Source organism: Acinonyx jubatus, chromosome C2 (assembly GCF_027475565.1).
Source record: "Acinonyx jubatus isolate Ajub_Pintada_27869175 chromosome C2, VMU_Ajub_asm_v1.0, whole genome shotgun sequence".
NCBI classification, from domain to species: domain Eukaryota; kingdom Metazoa; phylum Chordata; class Mammalia; order Carnivora; family Felidae; genus Acinonyx; species Acinonyx jubatus.
Window position 1 is genome coordinate 22,526,665 of NC_069384.1, and position 20,022 is coordinate 22,546,686.

Here is a 20,022-nt window from a genome sequence, read left to right on the forward strand (position 1 = left end):
GATTTTTAGGCTCCCATGTCTTCTTCTAATTACATGATTAATAAAACTATATTTTTGCACAGACTGTGAGAAGAAAAATATGTAAAACTGGATGTAAAATGAATACAAGTCTTAACAATCAAAGAACTATGTTCTCCTATCTATCATCACAGTGGAAAGATCTCTAAAGTGTAATTATTTAAATCTAATTAAATGGAAGCCGTATAGGTAAAAAGCTGAGCTAGAACATTTCAACAGTACTTACATCCGTAACCTTAAGTGAATCTCTAATTTAAAGTTACCAGCATAAGAAGAAACACCAGAGTGTGTCAGGATCTGAATTTGTCATTTCCTCAAAGCGGGGATCAGGAAAAGTATGTTCCAGGCGTACAAGAAGACATTAAAGAAACTTCTAAGACTGCTTTCAGACTAGTGCCAAGTTACTCCTGTTTTGATAAAATGTACTTAAAATTTTTTTTTGCCTTACGGCTGAGACTTAAGGCTGAACATGCAGCTGGCACTCATCAATGCATTCCTAACACTGCACAACTTCCCTCCCTGATTATTTGCTTACTACAAGCTTTTCACTTTCTCCTGTCATTCCCTCTCAGGCTCTGAAGGCTTTTTTTCTGAACATGGTTTATTTGTGGTTGGGAACTGTGACCTGAGTAAAGTCTTACATTCTTGCTGAGTGCTGGTCTGAATTCCTGAAGTCAGCTTGCTCATGAGCTGGCCAAAGCTGATAACGACACACAACACACAGGCTTTGGGAGCTGAACTATAAAAATCTTTGACCTGAATTTCCACAGGTTCATGAATAATAGAAATCAGGCAGCTCACTATACATACTCACTATGCCCTGTTTTGTGAATCGAATTGAAAAGCATAATACGGTAAGACTGACCATCAATGAAAATAAATTTGTCTTTAAAAATCATATTGATAGCATAACATGTACTGCTCTTGTAAAACAATTTTGGGATCAGAGCAAGTCTGTCTTGCACATTCTCCAAATAATTTACATACTGCCATGAAATACTAACCCTTCTTGTAGTCATCATACTTTGTGGTATAAACGTTTCCATTTTTTTCTTTAATATAGATTTTAAGAACGACGGTAAAATAAAATAGGATATTCTTAAAAGTTTGACATTCATTCTTCACCAATAAATCACAGGATATAGAAATACCATTCACTTCTCTCCCACTATCTGGTTCATTGTGTGGCCTGGCCATTACTGGCTTACTAGCCAACCAGTTTCGATTTTAAGACAATGTTGGGGTGCCTGGGTAGCTCAGGCGGTTAACCATCTATCCGTTTCGGCTCAGGTCATGATCTCACAGTTTGTGGGTTCAAGACCCATGTCAAGCTCTGTGCTGACAGCATGGAACCTGTTTGAGATTCTCTCTCTCCCTCTCTCTGCCCTTTCCTTTTTTTCTCTCTGTCTCCCAAAATAAAAATAAAAATAATAATAATAAACTTTAAAAAAAGACAAAATTACTATTCTGATTAATCCTTTCTATAAGGTTATCCTCATACTTTTGAAATTAAAACCTTTTATGAAGATTTATAACATTTCACATCAGCTGACCTATGCCTGTCTACTTTGTCTCTATTTGAATTCACTTCAATCTTTAGACCCTCACCACCCCTGACCCTTTCCTGCATTCAGCACATTGCACTAGCTTCCCATCTGTCTGATCACTATGACATACTTCATCTTAATGTGTCCATTTCCCAAATTAAAACATAAATTCTCCCCGCAAAACCTACATAAGTTCCATGAGAGCAAAGACAATGTTACTTTTCTCACAGTTCTGTACAGCACCTGAATTTATATTTCACATCCAGTAGATTTCCAGCAAATAATAGTTAAGTCAATAAATGAAAATCCAGGTAAGTGCGGAGAAAAACTATACCAACATTTGTTTCATTTTCCTAATATCACAGAATTTAGGACTTTAATCCAGTATTAATTCTGTGGTGATACATTGTTTTTCATGGACTCATTGCTTATTTTGTGAAGAAGCCAGCCCCTTAAATTAACTAAGAATTAACTGCACATGTTGTTTTAATATCTAAATCACCTTGACGCTTTTTTCAGTCATTGGATTTTCTCATTTGATTTATGCTGAGGGAATCTATCAAGGGAATAAAAACTAATATATCCTTTGGCACTTTTAGAGGATAATTCAATTAATAATTTTATAGATCCAGCTCTCCTGAATGTTCACTCACAGGCAGAATCAGCTATGGCAATTAACTGGATTCAGTCCATGTATCATGGGAATTCTAGTGGCTACATGGAATACTAAATTAGATGTGCGTTTATTACCAATTAACCCTAGTGTTGGATGTGCATTTTCTGTACCAAATTTGAACCAAGTTATGCATAAATCTCAGCATATTTTATGACTCTAGAGTCATAAGTGTCATATTAAGATAATGCTTATGTATGACTTCTTAGCACACATTGGGTTTCTCTTTAATTTGACTGCTATTAGTGATATAATTATTACTGATAATAATATAAGCTTGATTAGGAGTACCGTGAATTATTCTTCTTTCCCTTGTCTTAATATTTTTCCATAAATTGTATGTGCATATATATATAGACAATATATATATATAGTCTATATATAATATATATATATTGTATATATATAATATATAATATATTTTTATCTGAATATAAATGCATTTACAAAATAAAGGTATTTTACTACCTCTGGCTATTTCTCCTCTATTTATGCTTTATATAATTGAATTTTCCTTAAAGCTACAGTATTTTAAAGACTACATTATTATTATGCACAATTCTACATAGAAATTTAGGAAACAAAGCTTAAGTGAATCTCTTTCATAAAAACTACTAAATTGTCAAAAGAAGAATAATCGGTCATACGGATATAACAGTGTTAAAGTTGTTCTATAAATAACAAAAACTCTCAGTATTATTACCATAATACAATAATAATAATAATAATAATAATAGCAACATTTGAAATAATGATGATGAGGGGGTGCCTATGTGACTCAGTCAGTTAAGCGTCACAGTCTTGATTTCAGCTCAGGTCACGATCTCACAGATTTGTGCATCAAACCCAGGGTCGGGCTCTCTGCTGATGGTGTGGAGCCTGCTTGCGATTCACTCCCTCTCCCTCTCTCTCTGCCTCTTCCCCACTTGCTCTCTCTCTCTCTCAATAAACAAATTTAAAAAAAAAGAAAGAAATAATGATGATGATAATAGTTAATGTGGTGTTTATCATCTATCAATCAGTGTTTAGGCGTGTTATGTAATGAACAAATTTAATTGCAATTACATTACATTGGTACTATTTATCAGTATTTTACCTTTATATTCATTACCTCTTAATTGAAAGGCTGAAATATAGGTAATTATGTAAACCTTTTCTACCTTCCTTTAAATGTCTTCAATAAAAATTGGTATCAAATTGTTACATATTTTTAACTTTCAAATAACCACAGTATTATTTAGTTGGACTTAGATCACAATTTCATTCTGCTTAACTACCGTTTATGTTAACATATATTTTATATTTTTAATGTGCATTTGATTAGAATACTTTTTAATTTAAAGAGGTGATAAACTACCATCAAAATTTAATTAATTATACATAATATAGAAAAATATTTTCAGCCAAATTGAATAAAAGCATTTGAGTTATGATTAGAAATGAATCATATGTGATATATTTTCAGAGCACTGCATCATGGTAAACAAAATAAAAAATTATACAGCTTCTCCTACAATAAAGTTGACATGGATCTCCATCTTTAGTATTTTTTTTTCAGCAAGTGAGCAATCACAATGTGAAATGCTGCTCAAGGCAAGAAAAATGGTTAAATCAATTGTTAGCATTGATGACTCATGACTACTAGGAGCAAAAATTAATCACATTGAAGTTTGAGAAAATCACAGAAAAAAATAAAAGTATCTCAAAATAGATTACCTTTTATGGTATTAGGCTGACCACATTGGTAATTGTTCTTATAATCTTAGAAGACTTTTTATCAAGCCCAAGATAAATCAAAGATTTCCTAAACAAACAGGATAATCACTGAATTACTTGTATCTAACAAGTAATATTTGAAATCCTGCTACAGAGGAAGCATTTTAAGATACCAAGAGTGCTAAAAATATTTTAAAGAGTGAATTGCTCTTAACAAGCATCAGAGGGGCAGAAACAGTTTTTCTTATCAGCAATAAGAGAGCACACAGGACATTTCACTCTGGATGACCCAAAACATATGAAATAAAGTGATCTATGTGAGTAAATATAGTAAGTCAAGTGAGTCACATAGGTTTTTGAAATGGTATGGATGCAGAACCAGTATAATCTGGTCCTTCCTTTCTAGATCTTTAAAATATTGTGATGATACTACAGTTCTTTAAAATATTGTGATGATATTACATTTCTAAGAGGATTTTGTTTTTTCTTTGTTACTGCTCATTTGTATAGTCTCTATGACACATTTTTAATTACAATTGCATTAAATTATATGTTATTTTATGATACTTTCTATGCTGACCCATATAAGTAGATCCCATCTTCCTAAATATATTGCAATATTTGTATATCCCTTCAATCATTTTGCATTTGAAAAGCACTAATAATACACTATTTCTAATGTTACACAATAAATATCATTAACCTGAGTGATTATTATAAGGGTTGTTAAATGAAGATACAAAAATACCATTTACTTCTTTAACATCTTTAAAAAATTTATTGAAAATTATGTTGTTTTTTCTTATTCAATATGTGATGACACAAGCAAGTTTGAAGCAAATGAGAGAAAAATGTAAATAAACCTGTAATCAGGATTCACAAACCCGATTATTACTTTAAAATTATCTTGTACTCATGGGCATGTACTTCTGATATAGCTTATTTTATTTAGCAAATATTTGCTCCCGAAGCCCTCTCAATAGGAGCGCATTACCATCCTGGAGTGATGATAGGCTTAGCCACATGACTTTTTGGATGTGACATGAGCTAGCACTTGAAATCAAGCTCCCATTATGGGGTTTGTTCTCTTGTGCCTCTGCCATCACCATGAGGTGGCTTCCTCCCTGTAAGGGGTCACCTCTTCTGCCTGGTGACAAGTGTTACTGGACCCACAGCATGGAGTTAAGGATTGCTGCTTGACACAAGGCTCCCTACTGAAAGCCTGCCTATGTCAGCTGATTGCAGTTGAGCATGAGAACTATTATTATATAGCGCTGCTGAGTTCTGGAATGTTTATTATGTATGATTATGGTGGCGTTAGCTGCTGATGTATCTCACTGCACTGCTCTATTTAGTTCTCATTGATTCTTTTCACTGTTTCTCATGTTATATATTTTGCTACTTTGTTTTGTTTATTATCTGTTTTCCCTTCTAGAATGTAAAGTTCACAAAGTCATTTTTGCTTGCTCTATATCCAACACCTGGAAGAGTGCTTGGTTTGTAGGACATGCTTGATAAATACTGTTGAGTGAAAATAGATGTAATTAAGATCCTAACCTCAGTATGCTTCAATTCGTAAAATAATGGATTTAGATCCATTTCTTCCTCTTCACAAATCAGGAAACTGAAGTTTTGATAATTTAAATAACCAATGTCTTAGGATTAGTTCCAGCAGGTTCATTAAAATTTAAGGACAGCCGCTAATACTATGACATTCAAATATTGTTTTAGTAAAGCCCAATATATTATAAAACTACTATCTAGCTTAAATCATCACAAACAAAAGCTGGCTTAAGTCAGTAGATAGGTATCAACAATACATGGATAATATTAGGAAAAACTTGTCCTTGCCACTGCTCCACCGAAATTAAATAATAGAATTCCAAGGATTAAAGGATTTAATGATCACAGAGTTCTGGCTGGTTGGATTTGAGTTGTTTTACCCGCCTTTCTCAAGAATCAATATCATAAGTTTTGGTGGCCATGCTATTATGGACTAAGGTATAAAGTAATAAATCCAACAAGGTAAATCTCCATCCTAGGGAAGAGGAGGAAAGTGGAGAAGCATTGTTATGAACTGAATGTTTGTGCTCTCCCCAATTCAAATGTTGCAACTCTGCTCCCCAATATAATGGTATTAGGAAGTGTGGCTTCAGGGAGATGATGAGGAGTAGATGAGGTCATAAGAGTGGAGTTCTCACAATGCGATCAGTACCCTGTAAGAGTCAGAAGAGAGCATTGTTCCTGGGCTCTGTTCTCCATCCTATGGGGATAGAAATAGAAGCCAGCAATCTGTACCAGAACCCCACCATGTTGGTTCACTGACCTTGGACTTACAGCCTCCAAAGCCATGCAAAACAAACTTCTGTTGTTTATAAACCACCCAATCTATGGCACTTTGTTATAGCAGCCAACTAAAATTGTTTGTAAACAGTCTGCCACAAGGTCTTGTGGGCAGCTTCACTCTGTGAAATTCTGCATTAGTTCCATCTGTGACATGGTCCTTTCTGTTAAATCCACAAAGCTCACTGCTATGGACTGAATGTGTATCCTCCCTATGCCTCCCCAATTCATAGATTGAAGACCTAGTCTTTAAAGACACAGTTTGGAGGTGGGCCCTTTGAGAAGTAATTCACAGATGAAATCATGAGAGTAGAATCCCATCACGGGATTAATGCCCTCAAATAAAGTGGAAGAGATAAGAGGTGTCTCTCTCTGTGTGCATATACCAAGGAGAGGCCATGTAAAGACATAAGCAGAAAAAAAAGCTCTCACCAATAACCTGGCCACTCTGGCATCCTGATCTTGGACTTCCAGATTCCAGAATGGTGAGAAATAAATGCTTGTGTCTAAACCACTCAGTCTATGATATATTTATTTTTTATAGCAGCTCAAATTAAGACACTCACTTGCTAGTGAGAATTGTAATTCCTGGGGCAAAGTCTTCAATCCAAAGGAAGGACAGCAAGCTGTGACAAACTGGAGGTAGAGTTTGATACTTCTGGACAACTAAGTTAAGCAGGTGCCAAGAGGCAGTGATAAATCCAGTAGCTATACAATATGACTATTTTTATTTCTTTGTTTGAAATTTGTTTGTTCATTTCTAAGGTTTGTCCTCTCAAGGGTTGGATATTTCCTAAAGTTCCTGAACAACTTTTCATTACCACAATCTCTAAAGTACATTTGAACAATAAGATTTGATTTGAATCAAATGATACCTGTCAGAGAGAGATGAAATGTGATAAGACTAGAATAACTGATAGCAGCTTTACATAAGGAGCGTGGTATTTCAAATTTTCCCAAGGGGTACATGTTAAGTTTGGGTTAAAAAAAAATACAGCTGAACAGTAAAAGGTTTTTCACCTTTTTCTCTTAATATTCTGTTCTTATCTCCTGCATATAGAGATAACCTTTACATTTCTCTCAGACACTGTCCTTGAAATGATCATAGTGGTTATAGCACTAGAACCAACTGATTTCTACAAATGAGCTTCGTTTTTAACCTCTATATTAAACTCGGTGTTATGGTGAGTGTAAAAGTTAAGGTCATAAGACAAGATTTCAATCACAGATATATGTGTGTGTCTACTGTGACTAAGAAGGTTTTCTAATTTCAAGGTGTTTATTAAGATAATTTTTAAATGTTAAAATCCTGGTCACATATTATCTACCTCATCCTGTACATGCAACAGATCAAGCTACTAGAATCACTGTTATCTTGAGAGACTGTAAAACGTAAGGAAAGAATTATCTGATAGAGCAAAGATTTATCAATTGTATGGAATACATGTAAATATGGAAATAACATGAGTCTGTTATAAGATTAAATAATTAATGTTGTCATATCTTTAAAAGGTTTATGATATTGCTAACACTAATATACTACAAGAGAAAATGCGTGTAAAAATTGCTATTATGTCTGACAAGAGATAAAAGCAGGTACAAAGAGGTGGATGAGAAAAAACGTAAATGAAAAATTTAATACTTCTTAACATGCACTGTTATCATTTGTTAAATTAAATCTATTACATAAAAGAATTAAGTCTAATTAATAGGTAATATTCAATAGCCACAAAACTTAATGATATTCTATTTTTTACCAAATGTACTATGTAATCAGTGCTTATTCTATCAAACCACATATCACATGCCTGTTATCTCCTTTGATCTATAAATTGGAACTTTAGTTCAACCTATGTTTCTTAGTAAGGGTAATGCCTTTGAAATGTTGAAAGTGAACTGGCAGGAACCCAAGAAATCTGTTAAAATAAAATATAAAAGAGGTTTTGAATTTTATATAAAGGAGGTTTAATCTCCTAAACACCTTAAGTTTAGTGTTATTACAGCAAATGTGGTTGGTATGAATTATAAAGGGCTTGATTCTTGTTGACTCACTCTTAGAAAGAGTATACGGTACCAGCTTGAATCAGGCAGTGAAGATTGTTCTGGTCGGTGGTTTATGACACTGTGTAATGCTTTTGTGTTTTCAAGGTTTCTACACTGTTTTGATTTAAAGATGCAGAATAAAAATATTCTTACCATTTATAACTTATAAATATTTATTTACAACAATAACTTCTCATGGCCTTGCATGTCAGGTTCTAAAAGTTTTATTGCTAGTATAAATTAGCTACTAAGTAAAATATCCTATCTTATAACAACCCAGGCTTTAATTACCAAGAAATAAGCTTATTAGGTAGTTTTATTACTTATTATTGGTGCAATGCCCAATCAAAACTTCTACTAATATGAAAGCATATAGGATTTGTTACAATAGTGGTGTCATAAATGTAAGAAAAGTTCCAAATTTCATAATACAATTAGACTACATTACAAAGATGACCATTGAAAAAGAAGAGTAGGCTGCCTAACTAAATTATGACCATGGTTATAATTTCCAAATGATCATTTAACATTCCACCTCAAAATAATGCTAACTGTAGACAAATGATAACATTGTGGCATTTCCTCTATTTGTATATCAAGGGTAAAATCTAAACTTTAGCAATTAAGGAGATTAAGATTAATAATTATGCTAATTTCTACTTACATATAAATTCATCTTTCACTAGCATACTTACAGAACTTAGCATAAAAGAGTTTTCCACTATCATTTTCATCAATTTTAAGCATTTTTCTTAAATGCTCTTAATTTCTTAAAAACTCTGAACATCTAACTTTAAACCTCAGGTAAAGCTCTCCTATATCTTAATTTAAAATCTGAAGTGATTTACAAATGGACAACTTAATACCCTTTCCAGGATGATTAAGGTTTGCGTAGATAAATGAAATTGACTGAACAGAAGATCAATATACTGAATGGGAAAACGAAAACTCAAAAAAACTCAACTTTTTCTTAGGACTTTGCATTTTAAACAGTCTTTGATCAGTGTAGTGTTTTATTTGAGAACGTAAAAAAAATGAAATTTGGAAAAGAAAAGTGAAGGAAAGAAATGTACTAAAAACAACTCAAAACTGAAACTAAGACATTCATATGTCAATTCCAGAAACTAGGGATACCGAATATTTTTATAGTTTAAGGTTGTATGAAAAATAGAATATTTATAAATTTCTGTTTCCATAATGACAGTATAAATCTGTGATTGTCCATCTCGCCTAAGGGTAAATAACTAAAGGCTCTAGAGATGACACATTAAACAAAAAGACAAAAACAGTCATAAAAACCACTACCTAAGGCTTCTGCAGAGTAAACAAAATCAAGGAGATTGTGGAAGGAAATTAAAATTAGTTTCCCACTTCCTTTTCACCATAGCTGAGGAGGTTCACCCTGATTCTGGAGCTAAAATCTGTCCAGAAGTACAGTGGTACCTTGGAAGAAGCCAATATAAGTTGAATAGTGAGGGGGAATCCCAAATAGGGGTCACAGAAGGAGAGGCCATAATTCTGCATATAAAACCATAAAAGTCAGCCTAAACCCTGAGCTTTGAATGCATGGAACAGGAACAAACTTGAATTGCAAAGTCTTTAGGAAGTTAACTGAGATTTGAGTCACTGCTTACCGGAGGCAACACAGAACTTAGGAGTGAATGTCTGCTTAATATATTTTTTCCAGATGGTTGTCAAAAGACTTAGAGTCTGCACAACATAATATTTACAGTATCCAGGACTCAATCTAACATTTCTTTACATTCAATGAACCAGGAACATATGATCAGTTCTGAGGGAAAAGATAATTAACAAATGCATTTCAAGATGACCCAGATGTTGACTCTACCAGATTTTAGATTTATAGATACTGGAGTGGCTATTCTAATGATGCTCCATGAGATAAAGGAGAGCAGACATAATATGAATAAGAATTTAAAAAAATGTCAGCAGAGACACAGAAAATATAAAACAGAACAAAATTACAAATTTAGGAAAAAATTAATATCTTAAAGAACTCACTGATTGGGCTCAGGAACAGAAAGGAGATGGTGAAATAAAAATCAGTTAATTTGAAGAGAAAACAGGAAAAATGATCTAATCTAAAGAACAGTGAATAGTTAAATACGTACAGCTGAAGGACTATAACATCAGAAAGAAATTTGGATATTTAAGGGTGAAGAAAGAGCAAAATGGCTAAGTAAATGAAAGTATTTTATATTATCTTCAGTTCCTAAAAATATTTATGACTCTTTAATACAAAACTTACCATAATTTATGCTGAGATTTCAATGAATGTAGATGTAACATATATGAAATCAGCAATAAAAAGCTCACTGGTGGGCAGGTGTAAAAGGACCGATATGGTTGCAGTTTCTCTATTTAACATAAGGTGTCAAAATATTAACTCTAGGTAGACAGTGAAATGTTGGGTTTTTGTATTATAATTCCTAGAGAATCACTTAAACAAAAACAAAAAACATGTTGCCAACATACAAATTAAAATATCAAATCTCATATAATTCAAACTAAATGCAGAAAAATTGAACAGAATGTGAAAATAACAGAGGAAAAAGCAGAAAACACAATTGTACACCTAAATGAAACTGTATCAATAACAGTATTAAAGTTAATAGTCTGAAGCATGAACTATGGCAAACTATGAACCATGGACAAAATGTAGTCCAAGGACCTCATATATGTATTCTTACAGTTAAGAATGGTTTTTACATTTTTAATTATTTGTAAGAAAGAAATGCACAAGTCTTTAAGATAGTTTGCAAGTACCACTTAAGGCTCAGGAAAATCTGAAATATTTATTACCTGGCTCATTTATTGCTCATCCTTACTTTAAATATTCTAATATAAGGTAGAGATTGACACAAAGAATGAAAAAGCAATATTCGGTCATATGCTGCTTAAAAAGGCACATTTTTATTTCATATAAAAATATAAATAGATGGAAAGTAAGCAAATGAAAATGGGTGTACAGGCAGTAAGCCAAGGGAGGTATGAGTAGTTATGTGAATATTAGGTAAAATACATCAAGTCAAATGATTAGTGGAGAAAGTAAAAGAAAGAATTCATGAGGAAGACCTATGTGGGAGAGAAAATAATGACCTATCCCCCAAAGATATTCACGTCATAATCTGCGGAACCTATAAGCGCGTTACACCAGGAACTTTGTTTCCAACAGGAACTTTGCAGCTGCGATTAAGTTAAAGATGTTGAATTGAGAAGAATATCCTAGATTATCCAATGTGGGTCTCATGTAATGGCAGGAAATCCAGAGACAGAGAAGATGTGAGAAAAGAAGCAGAATTAGAGTGGGGTGATGTGAGAGAGACTCCATCTGCCATTGTTGGCTTTAGAGATGGAAGAGGACCAAGAGCCAAAATATGTGGGCAGATTCTAGGAGCTGAAACGGACAAGAAAACAATCCCCACAAAGGAACACAGCCCTACTGACTTTTCATTGCAGTGAAAATCATTTTAAACCTCCGACTTCCAGAACTGAAGGGTAACGTATTTGTGTTGCTTATAGCAATTAAGTTTGTGGTCACTGGTTATAGAAGAAATAGAAAACTAAAACAATATACAAACTGTAAACGTGCACGGCCTCACTGAGCCTAAAGATACATGACACAAAAATCAACAGGAGGAAAGTGAGAGAGAAAAGTTCACAGTCATGGTAGAGGATTTTAACACCTCTCATTCTCATAAAACAGCTATACAAAGAAAGTCAATAAAGACATAGAAGATTTAAATAAGACTATCACTTACCTCCATCTGATTGGTATTTCTAACACACAGCATTCTATGACTGCAGAATACATGTGCTTTCCATACACACTGTGTAGTTACCAAAATAGATCATATGCTGGGACATAAAACAAATCTCAATAAATAAAAAATAATACCAATCATATAAGGGGGTAATTTTAAACAGAATTGAATGAAGAAATAAATAACAGCAAGAAATCTAGGAAAATACTAAATATCTGGAGATTAAATAAACACTTATAAATAACTATGGACTAATGATAAAATCACAAGAAGAATTAGGAAATATTTTCAACTAATGACAAGAAAAACACAACATATCGTAATTTGCAGGTTGTGCTGAAGTATTATTTAGTGAAAAATTTAGAGTTTTATATGGTTATATTAGAAAATAAGAAATATCTGAAGTAAATGACCTAATATTCCACTTTAAGAATCTATGGCCAAAAACCAAAGCAAGACCAAAATATATAGAATGGAAATAAAACGTAAATCAACAAACTAGAAAATAGATTTATGATAAAGAATATAAGTTGATAAAGCCCCAAACTAATATTTTGTAAAATCAACAATATTGGTAAATCCTTAGCTAAGATAAGGAAAGTCTTTTCAATAAAAAGTGCTGAATCATTTGGATGTAGGCATGAAAAAAAAATATATGTTGACTCCACAAAAAGAATCCAAAATAGATCATAGATTTTAATGCAAAATGTAAAGCAATATAACAATAAAAAGAAAGCCTAGACATCAGTCTCTGTGGCCTTAGGTTAGGTAATGATTTCCTAGATGGAACATGAATTACATTACACATGAGTCAAATTTGATAAGTTGGACTTGAGCAAAGTTAAAACCTTTTGCTTTTCAAAGAAACATATTTATTCCAGAAAAAAGAAGAAATATGTCCACATGATGTTCAAAAATGTTCACAAAGGCTTTTCATAATCGCCTCAAATTGAAAACAACCAAATGCTCATCAACAGGTGACTAAATACATAAACTCTGTTTCAATCATACAATGCACAGACAGGAACAACTTATAAATTTTTGCATCACACGTGTACCAATGCATACTGACTGAAAGTGTTTAGTAAAAAGTTAAAATTAACATAATATTGTATGATTCCATATATAAAAAGTTCTGGAAGTGTCTCTAAATTATGATAGAAAGTAGATTTACAGTTGCCTGGGGAAGAGAATGGAAGGGCAAATACATTTCAAAGGAGTTTGAGAAAACTCTTGGGGGTGATGTAAATGTTTGTTTAGGTTATTGTGATAGATTTGAGGGCACATACATATGTCAAAACTGATCACATTTTGCCTTTTATGTATTGGCGTTTTACTACAGTTCAACTCTATTTCAGTAAAATTGTCCACAGAGGATATATATATTTTTAATTATTTCCACTAAAGAAGAATAAAATTAAACACTCAAAATTGTTTTAAAAAGCAAAAAATGATTACGTGCTCTAAGAGCTATCAAACTCAGTTTCAACAAAATGAAATAAAAAATATCTTAAAGGAATGATTTAAGAGTTGAAAAAAACTATTTTATTATTTTTAAAATAGATTTACCTAGCCAGCTTCTCATCAACAAGATAGGAACCACAACCTCAAGGAATGTTCAAAGAATTGTCAAAACATTCTTTTACATAGCAAGTTTTTTTTTATCCTATCCAAATAAGAGATACTATATAATTCGCTCATAAGCTGTATTCTAAACATTTACTTCAGAAAAATGAAACAGGCTGACCAATGTCTAAAACTTTAAAGCAAAGAGGAAATACATCTGTGACCAAAATCAACTTGTACTTTATTACATCAGTCGTTGAAAACCAGAGTATTTGGGGGTTATTTTTTTGTATTAAAGTATTTACGTTCTTAAAAGTTCACAAGAACATACAATTCATACTGCAGTTCACAATCATTTGTGTATATCCCATTATTCTCTACCTAGTTGAAATCAGTAATAACTAAAAATTTCACATCATTATATACCAGTGTTTCACATTATCTTGATATTTTTCTCCATTTATCACTTTAAAATTTGAATTTAAGTTGAGGTTTGATTTAAATCTGTCAACCCCAGTGTTCTAATAAAGCGTGAGTTCCATTTTATTCATTTTGTGTCCATAATCACTCAGTACTGATTCCGAATCTTAAAAGAGCTTAATGAAAAGAACCAAGGTTTGACCTAGTATGGCTTTTTAAAATTCTTTTCAATGAGGTTTTAAAATATAGACACTGAAATTATAGGTCTTAATTTAACTTTTAATTTATTTCATACTGGACACGTACGTAGGCATGCATGGAGGACAACGAAGAAGCTACAGGGAACCTTTGAGGGATGTGGGTATGCTTGAGTCAAAGCATTTTTAAATGGTTGAGTATAACAAAGCCCCAAGAATCTCTTCCTTCAACCTTCTTATTTGACATAAATGGTAACTGAGGTTCCAGGAATGCAGGTCACACAATTAATCAGCACCAATCCTAGTGCTGGTATGTTAACCTGATACTGTCTATATGAGCCAGTCTGCCTTACCCTGTTTTGGAAATATCAACGATATTCTTTTCTCATGAGCTCCACTTTTCTGGACTCTTAGAGCAGTGATTTCGTAATAATTCTGTGATCTGTCAAAAAAGCTTTTAAATGTTTACAAAATGCAAAACAAAAAGTCTTCTATATTAAGTCTTCTTAAGAGAATATGATGCTTATCACTTTTTTTAGGACAGTGGGAAGGGGCTGGAAGTAATCTATAAACTTCCTCTCGAAACTGGTTGGGCAGTTCTAATACAAAACAAGCTTCAGCACTCTTAAATTTTTGCTTATGTTGGTCCACATTACAGAAAAGGAAAAAAATAAAGTAAACTTTGGTTTAAAATACATATTTTGAATTACAAAATATAAACAGACATGTTGAAAGTTGGAGAAATGTTTATAATTTGTTACAAGTGTTGTTGACATGAAAAAGATATATATATATATATATATATATATATATATATATATATATACATACACAAAATAACGGGAAAATACCAGAAAACAGTATTAGAAAAGAAAGCTAAATAAGTTATCAGCATCACTTCTTCCTTTGTGTCCTGAATAATATCATGGCTTTTTTGTTTGTTTGTTTCTGTTTTTAAAATGTATGATAGTAATAAAATGACTTTCTTGGAGCTTCCCTAACTTTAGCAATGAAATCAGTAATTTGTGATAGAATTACTTAATATCCTTCATAATTTTTTAGAATTATTTAATTGGCCTTTCCATGAATTTCTTAAGAACATTTATGAAAATAATATGGATTATTTGTGCTTGTTCTTGAGAAAATATTTGCTTTCAAAAGACATTCTCAGTAAGAAAATACACCTTATTTCACAGTTACCCCCATATTCTGTCAGTATTAATGTACTATAAATTACCTAATAGAAATGTGTTATCAATAAGAGCATCTTGGGGCACTTGGGTGGCTCAGTCGGTTAAGCATGTGACTCTTGGTTTTGACTTGATCGTGATCTCACAGTCCATGGGTTCAAGCCCAGCATTGGGCTTTGTGCTGACAGCGTAGAACCTGCTTGGGATTCTCTGTCTCCCCCTTTCTCTCTGCCCCTTCCCTGCTCTCTTTCTCTCTGAAGATAAATTAACATTAACACACACACACACACACACACACACACACACACACACACACATAAATTCATTTAAAAAGAGCATCTTATATATTCCCACTAAGACAGCTATGTCTCCAACATCAGAAAACCTCCAAAATTGATGATTTATTGAAAATAATATTAAAACTCTTTCTTTTTAATGAACATATATATGAAATTATTCTAAAATCCCATGCAATGACCTAAGGAGGATTGAGCATCCGCATTAGCCCTCATATTCCCCAAATCACACAAAATTATGAAAACCCTTGTATTTATTTAACAACTCTCCTTGTCATCGTTTGCACTTCCAGACAATAAACATTACTTCGATAAAATAAGTGCTGATGCATTCAGTCATTTTGAAAACACTATTTTTGTATCTTAAGAGGACGCAAAATATCTCAACAAAGTAACCACATATGTGAAACACAGGACCATCAATCTTAGAAATAAACAGATAAAACTCTAAGGAGATACTGACAACCACTGAAAACTAATGCAGTTTAATGTACATTGTGTTTGGGTTAAAGGCTGCAAAAAAAGGAAAAATGAAAATCACAGTTTTCAGAATAAGCAGTATGGAAAAGCATTCAACACACGGCACTGCGAAATGTCCCACAGCATCCACTAGATGTCTCTAATAACTGACTTTGGGTGGCCGCATTTGTTCCAGAGCTTACGTTAAATAGTGAAATCATGAATTACACATGTATTTGATTTTCCTACTCAAATTCATACTTTCTAAAGCAGAAAAAGCTGTTTCAATAAACAGACAAAAAGAAAATAACTTACATTCAATATCAAGGTACATGCTCTTTTGGTGCCCTCCAATCCTACTTGCGGCTTCACAGTCATATCTCCCTGAATCTGACAACTTCACATCTTTAATGTGCAGTGATGAGCTTCCATGCTGCCCTTTGACTTCGATACGGCCGTCTGGGCTCTGTTTACATCGATTCAGGAAAAAGAAAGATTTTACGCTTGGTTCGTGCAAAATGATGACCAAACATAGGGCGTTTATCACACATACAATAAATGAAAACAGAAAGTCTTACCTGCATTAAGGATTTTTAAAGTCATGTTTCTGTATTTATGATTTACTGCTTTTAGCTTTTCCATTTTTACCTGCCCATTTGCTCATAGAGAACCTGACATGTAGTAAAAACTTAAACACGTGTTTTATCAACCTCCTTTATATAATGCGCTCTTTGCTTTTTCAAAACCTTGCATGTTCTTCTAGGAAGGGCTTTGTTGGCTTCCAATTATGCTCCTTGCAAACATAGCAAAACAACAATGCCTATTCAATTCTGGTTAAAACTCACCAGTCAAAATGATATTCTTGTTTTCACCTTAGTTCCCTATTTCACCATGTAAAGGCAATGTATCAAGATGTATGACAACTGAAGCCCAAGAGGAATTTATAGTTATTGTTGAATGAATGAAATAGTACTGTTCATAAGCCTAATTAGCACTGTACCTATCACAGGTAAATTATTAAAAACAGCACTATGAAAGTCACTCTTAGAAAGTCAATGGAAACAACATAAAAATGATTAATCATGTACTCCACGAATATTGATTCAAATCAAGGAATTGCTCATAATCCAATAGTTTATAGATTATATTTCAAATAAGAATTCTTGTGTGCAACCTAATGGGTAGAACTACAATTATTTTCTTAAATCACTTAAATGCCTTTATAGCACACATGTTAAAACACAGATAGTTTACTCACTGAATTTTACTTTCTACAATCAGGAAATATAGTAAAATTTGTCATTTTATAATTCATTTGAAACATGTACTTTACTATTATTGAAATGATTATGTTCAACGTCTGAGGTTTTAGTGCCTCAATAAACACTGCAGGCCACACATTTATTTTGAAATATGTAAGTTATTATGTAATAACATAATGGTTGTTTAATTTTCTATGTAACTGAAATTGAAATAAATTTCAATACATGTGTGCACTTTGTATTATTAAAACTTGGTGTTTATTTTCTTGTATTCATATCAACAGACTATTTTAAAGCTCTTTGTCAAACATGAAATTGCTTGGGACACAATACAACCATTTTTTGCTTTCTACTTTTATATAGGAATGCAATTACTACACAATCATATCAGTCACTCATAATTTATTTACTATCATTATCATAAAAATGGTCTTCAAAAACAAAGAAACAAAAACATGCTGGGGAATGTATTATGCAACTTAGATCAGGATTTCTAGGCCAAAAACATGTTCTCCAACTTTCAAGAATTGCTAAAAAATAGTAAGGTGAGGTTTTCAAGCAGAAGGCATTCTCTTCTGCCAATATTTAAGATGTTTGGCTGCCAACCCAATTACTTACTTGAGAGAAAAGGAAAAAAAAATGCAGAAACTCACAAAAGTTAAAATTAGAATGAGTAAACTCAAAAGCAGAATGGCCAATTTGTTATACAAAGTAACTAACTACTTTTCAGTCACTAAGTGGGTATTCCGAGTTCTTTATCTTACTGCACTTCTATTTATCATTGGATCTCACTGAACTATCCTTCCTTCCTTATGTGCAGACTTCCTTTGGCTTTCAGGACACCCACACTCTCCTATTTTTTCTCCCAGTGTCATTTCTCTGTCTACTTTTTAATCTGGGTTGCAGCTTCCTCTCTCTCTGGAGGCCCCTGTACTCTGTCCTAGACAGTCTCATCCTCCCCCTTACACTTGCGATCATTAGTCACCCTTCTCCATCCCAAATCCCTTTTTCTCTGGAGAGTTACAGGACCAGATACCTCTCCTTCAGGGCCTTCTTGTTTTATGTGTTTCTCCAACCAGCACGAACAAATGTGAGCCATCACTCCATCACCCAGAATAACTTCTTCTACCCCTCTTGTCTTCCCTTCCATGACTGATACTAATTCTTTCCCATGTCCCATGCTTGACTGTGTCTTCAGTCTTGGATCAGTTTCTGAGCCTTTATCTATTTATATTTTAAATGATGACAATGATTTATCATCTTGCTCAATATTATCATTTTCAATGTCTAGCAACCGTGTTTCCATAGACCTCTCTGCTCTCTGCTTCTACTACATGGAACCTTGGCTGTGCTCTGCGTTGGACGGACGCTCACGCGCATCTCTGGATTTCAAGAGAACAATCACACTCAGGGTGAATGTGACCGAAAAAGATTCCCCGACTCTGCAAAAGCCATCAGCATTATGTCATTTCCCATGTTTCTCTAGCAAAATCTCATTGCAGATGCAGAAATTCTTGTGTAGCTAAGAATACGTTTTTTAAAAAGCAAACTTTTAATTCTCATACCAACTTCATGAAGGTTTCACATCTGCTGCGCTCTATGATCATGAATAACATTGTGCTGATACCTAAATAAACTCCCAGTGTCTCAACCTGACATTTCAGTACTTCCATATGACATCACCTTTCTGAGACATCACTTTTTTGTCTAAGCACACTTTACAATTTGGATACCACTAATTTGGATTCCAGTTAATGTGAATTACATGTACTGTTATTTCCATAAGCACTCTCCACAGACCTGTTTCAACCTTTCCCTCTTTATCTCTTCCATATTTACATGGCAGGATTCTTCCACATTCTTTTAATTTCTTGGAAAAATATAAATTTATATTCAAAACAGTCCCCAGTTGACTATTTTAAATAATTATTAAATGTGGTAGAACATGCCAATATAGTAATTGCTTATAATTACTACTTTGAACTCTGTGCATTTCTTAGGACACACTACTTTTCTAATCTTATTGAAACTTCGGGATTCATCCTGTAGGGTGATATTATAGTTGAACAAAGGTGAGAACATTTTTATTTTTATGGTACTTTATGTTAAAGTCACCTGGACTAGTACCAAGGACAGGACCATTATATTCTAATATCTTATAAGGCAAATTAAGTTATAGTGAAAACGTAAATGTGGTTGAGTAAAGGAAATATATTCCTCCAGCTATTATTTAGTATTATTATTATTTACTATGGATTAACAACTTGCACTTATTATCTTTATTAATGTGATAAAATAGCTTATTAATGATACAAAACAAATTCTTCATTTTTCTATTAGGAAAAATACTGTTCTTTCACAGAATTGAAAGGCAAATATATCTCCTTTGAAAATAAACATGTGCTTTTGTTATTTCCTGTTGTAAATGACATGGTTTTGACTTGTGAAAAACTACTGGTGTTTGTAAAATTAGTATGAAATTAGTAAAGATGTGGAGATTGAAAAGT

At 33.0% G+C, this 20,022-nt stretch overlaps 1 protein-coding gene across 4 annotated transcripts in view; it reads right to left on the minus strand.

The window, feature by feature from the left end:
- NCAM2 (neural cell adhesion molecule 2) overlaps window positions 1–20,022 on the minus strand; it is a 517,977-nt gene that overhangs the window by 126,901 nt on the left and 371,054 nt on the right. For all 4 annotated transcript variants that reach the window (XM_027041783.2, XM_053220659.1, XM_053220660.1 and 1 more), the window contains one exon: window positions 16,569–16,719. In XM_027041783.2, the coding sequence (XP_026897584.1) occupies window positions 16,569–16,719 (151 nt within the window). The remainder of the gene's footprint in view (window positions 1–16,568; window positions 16,720–20,022) is intronic.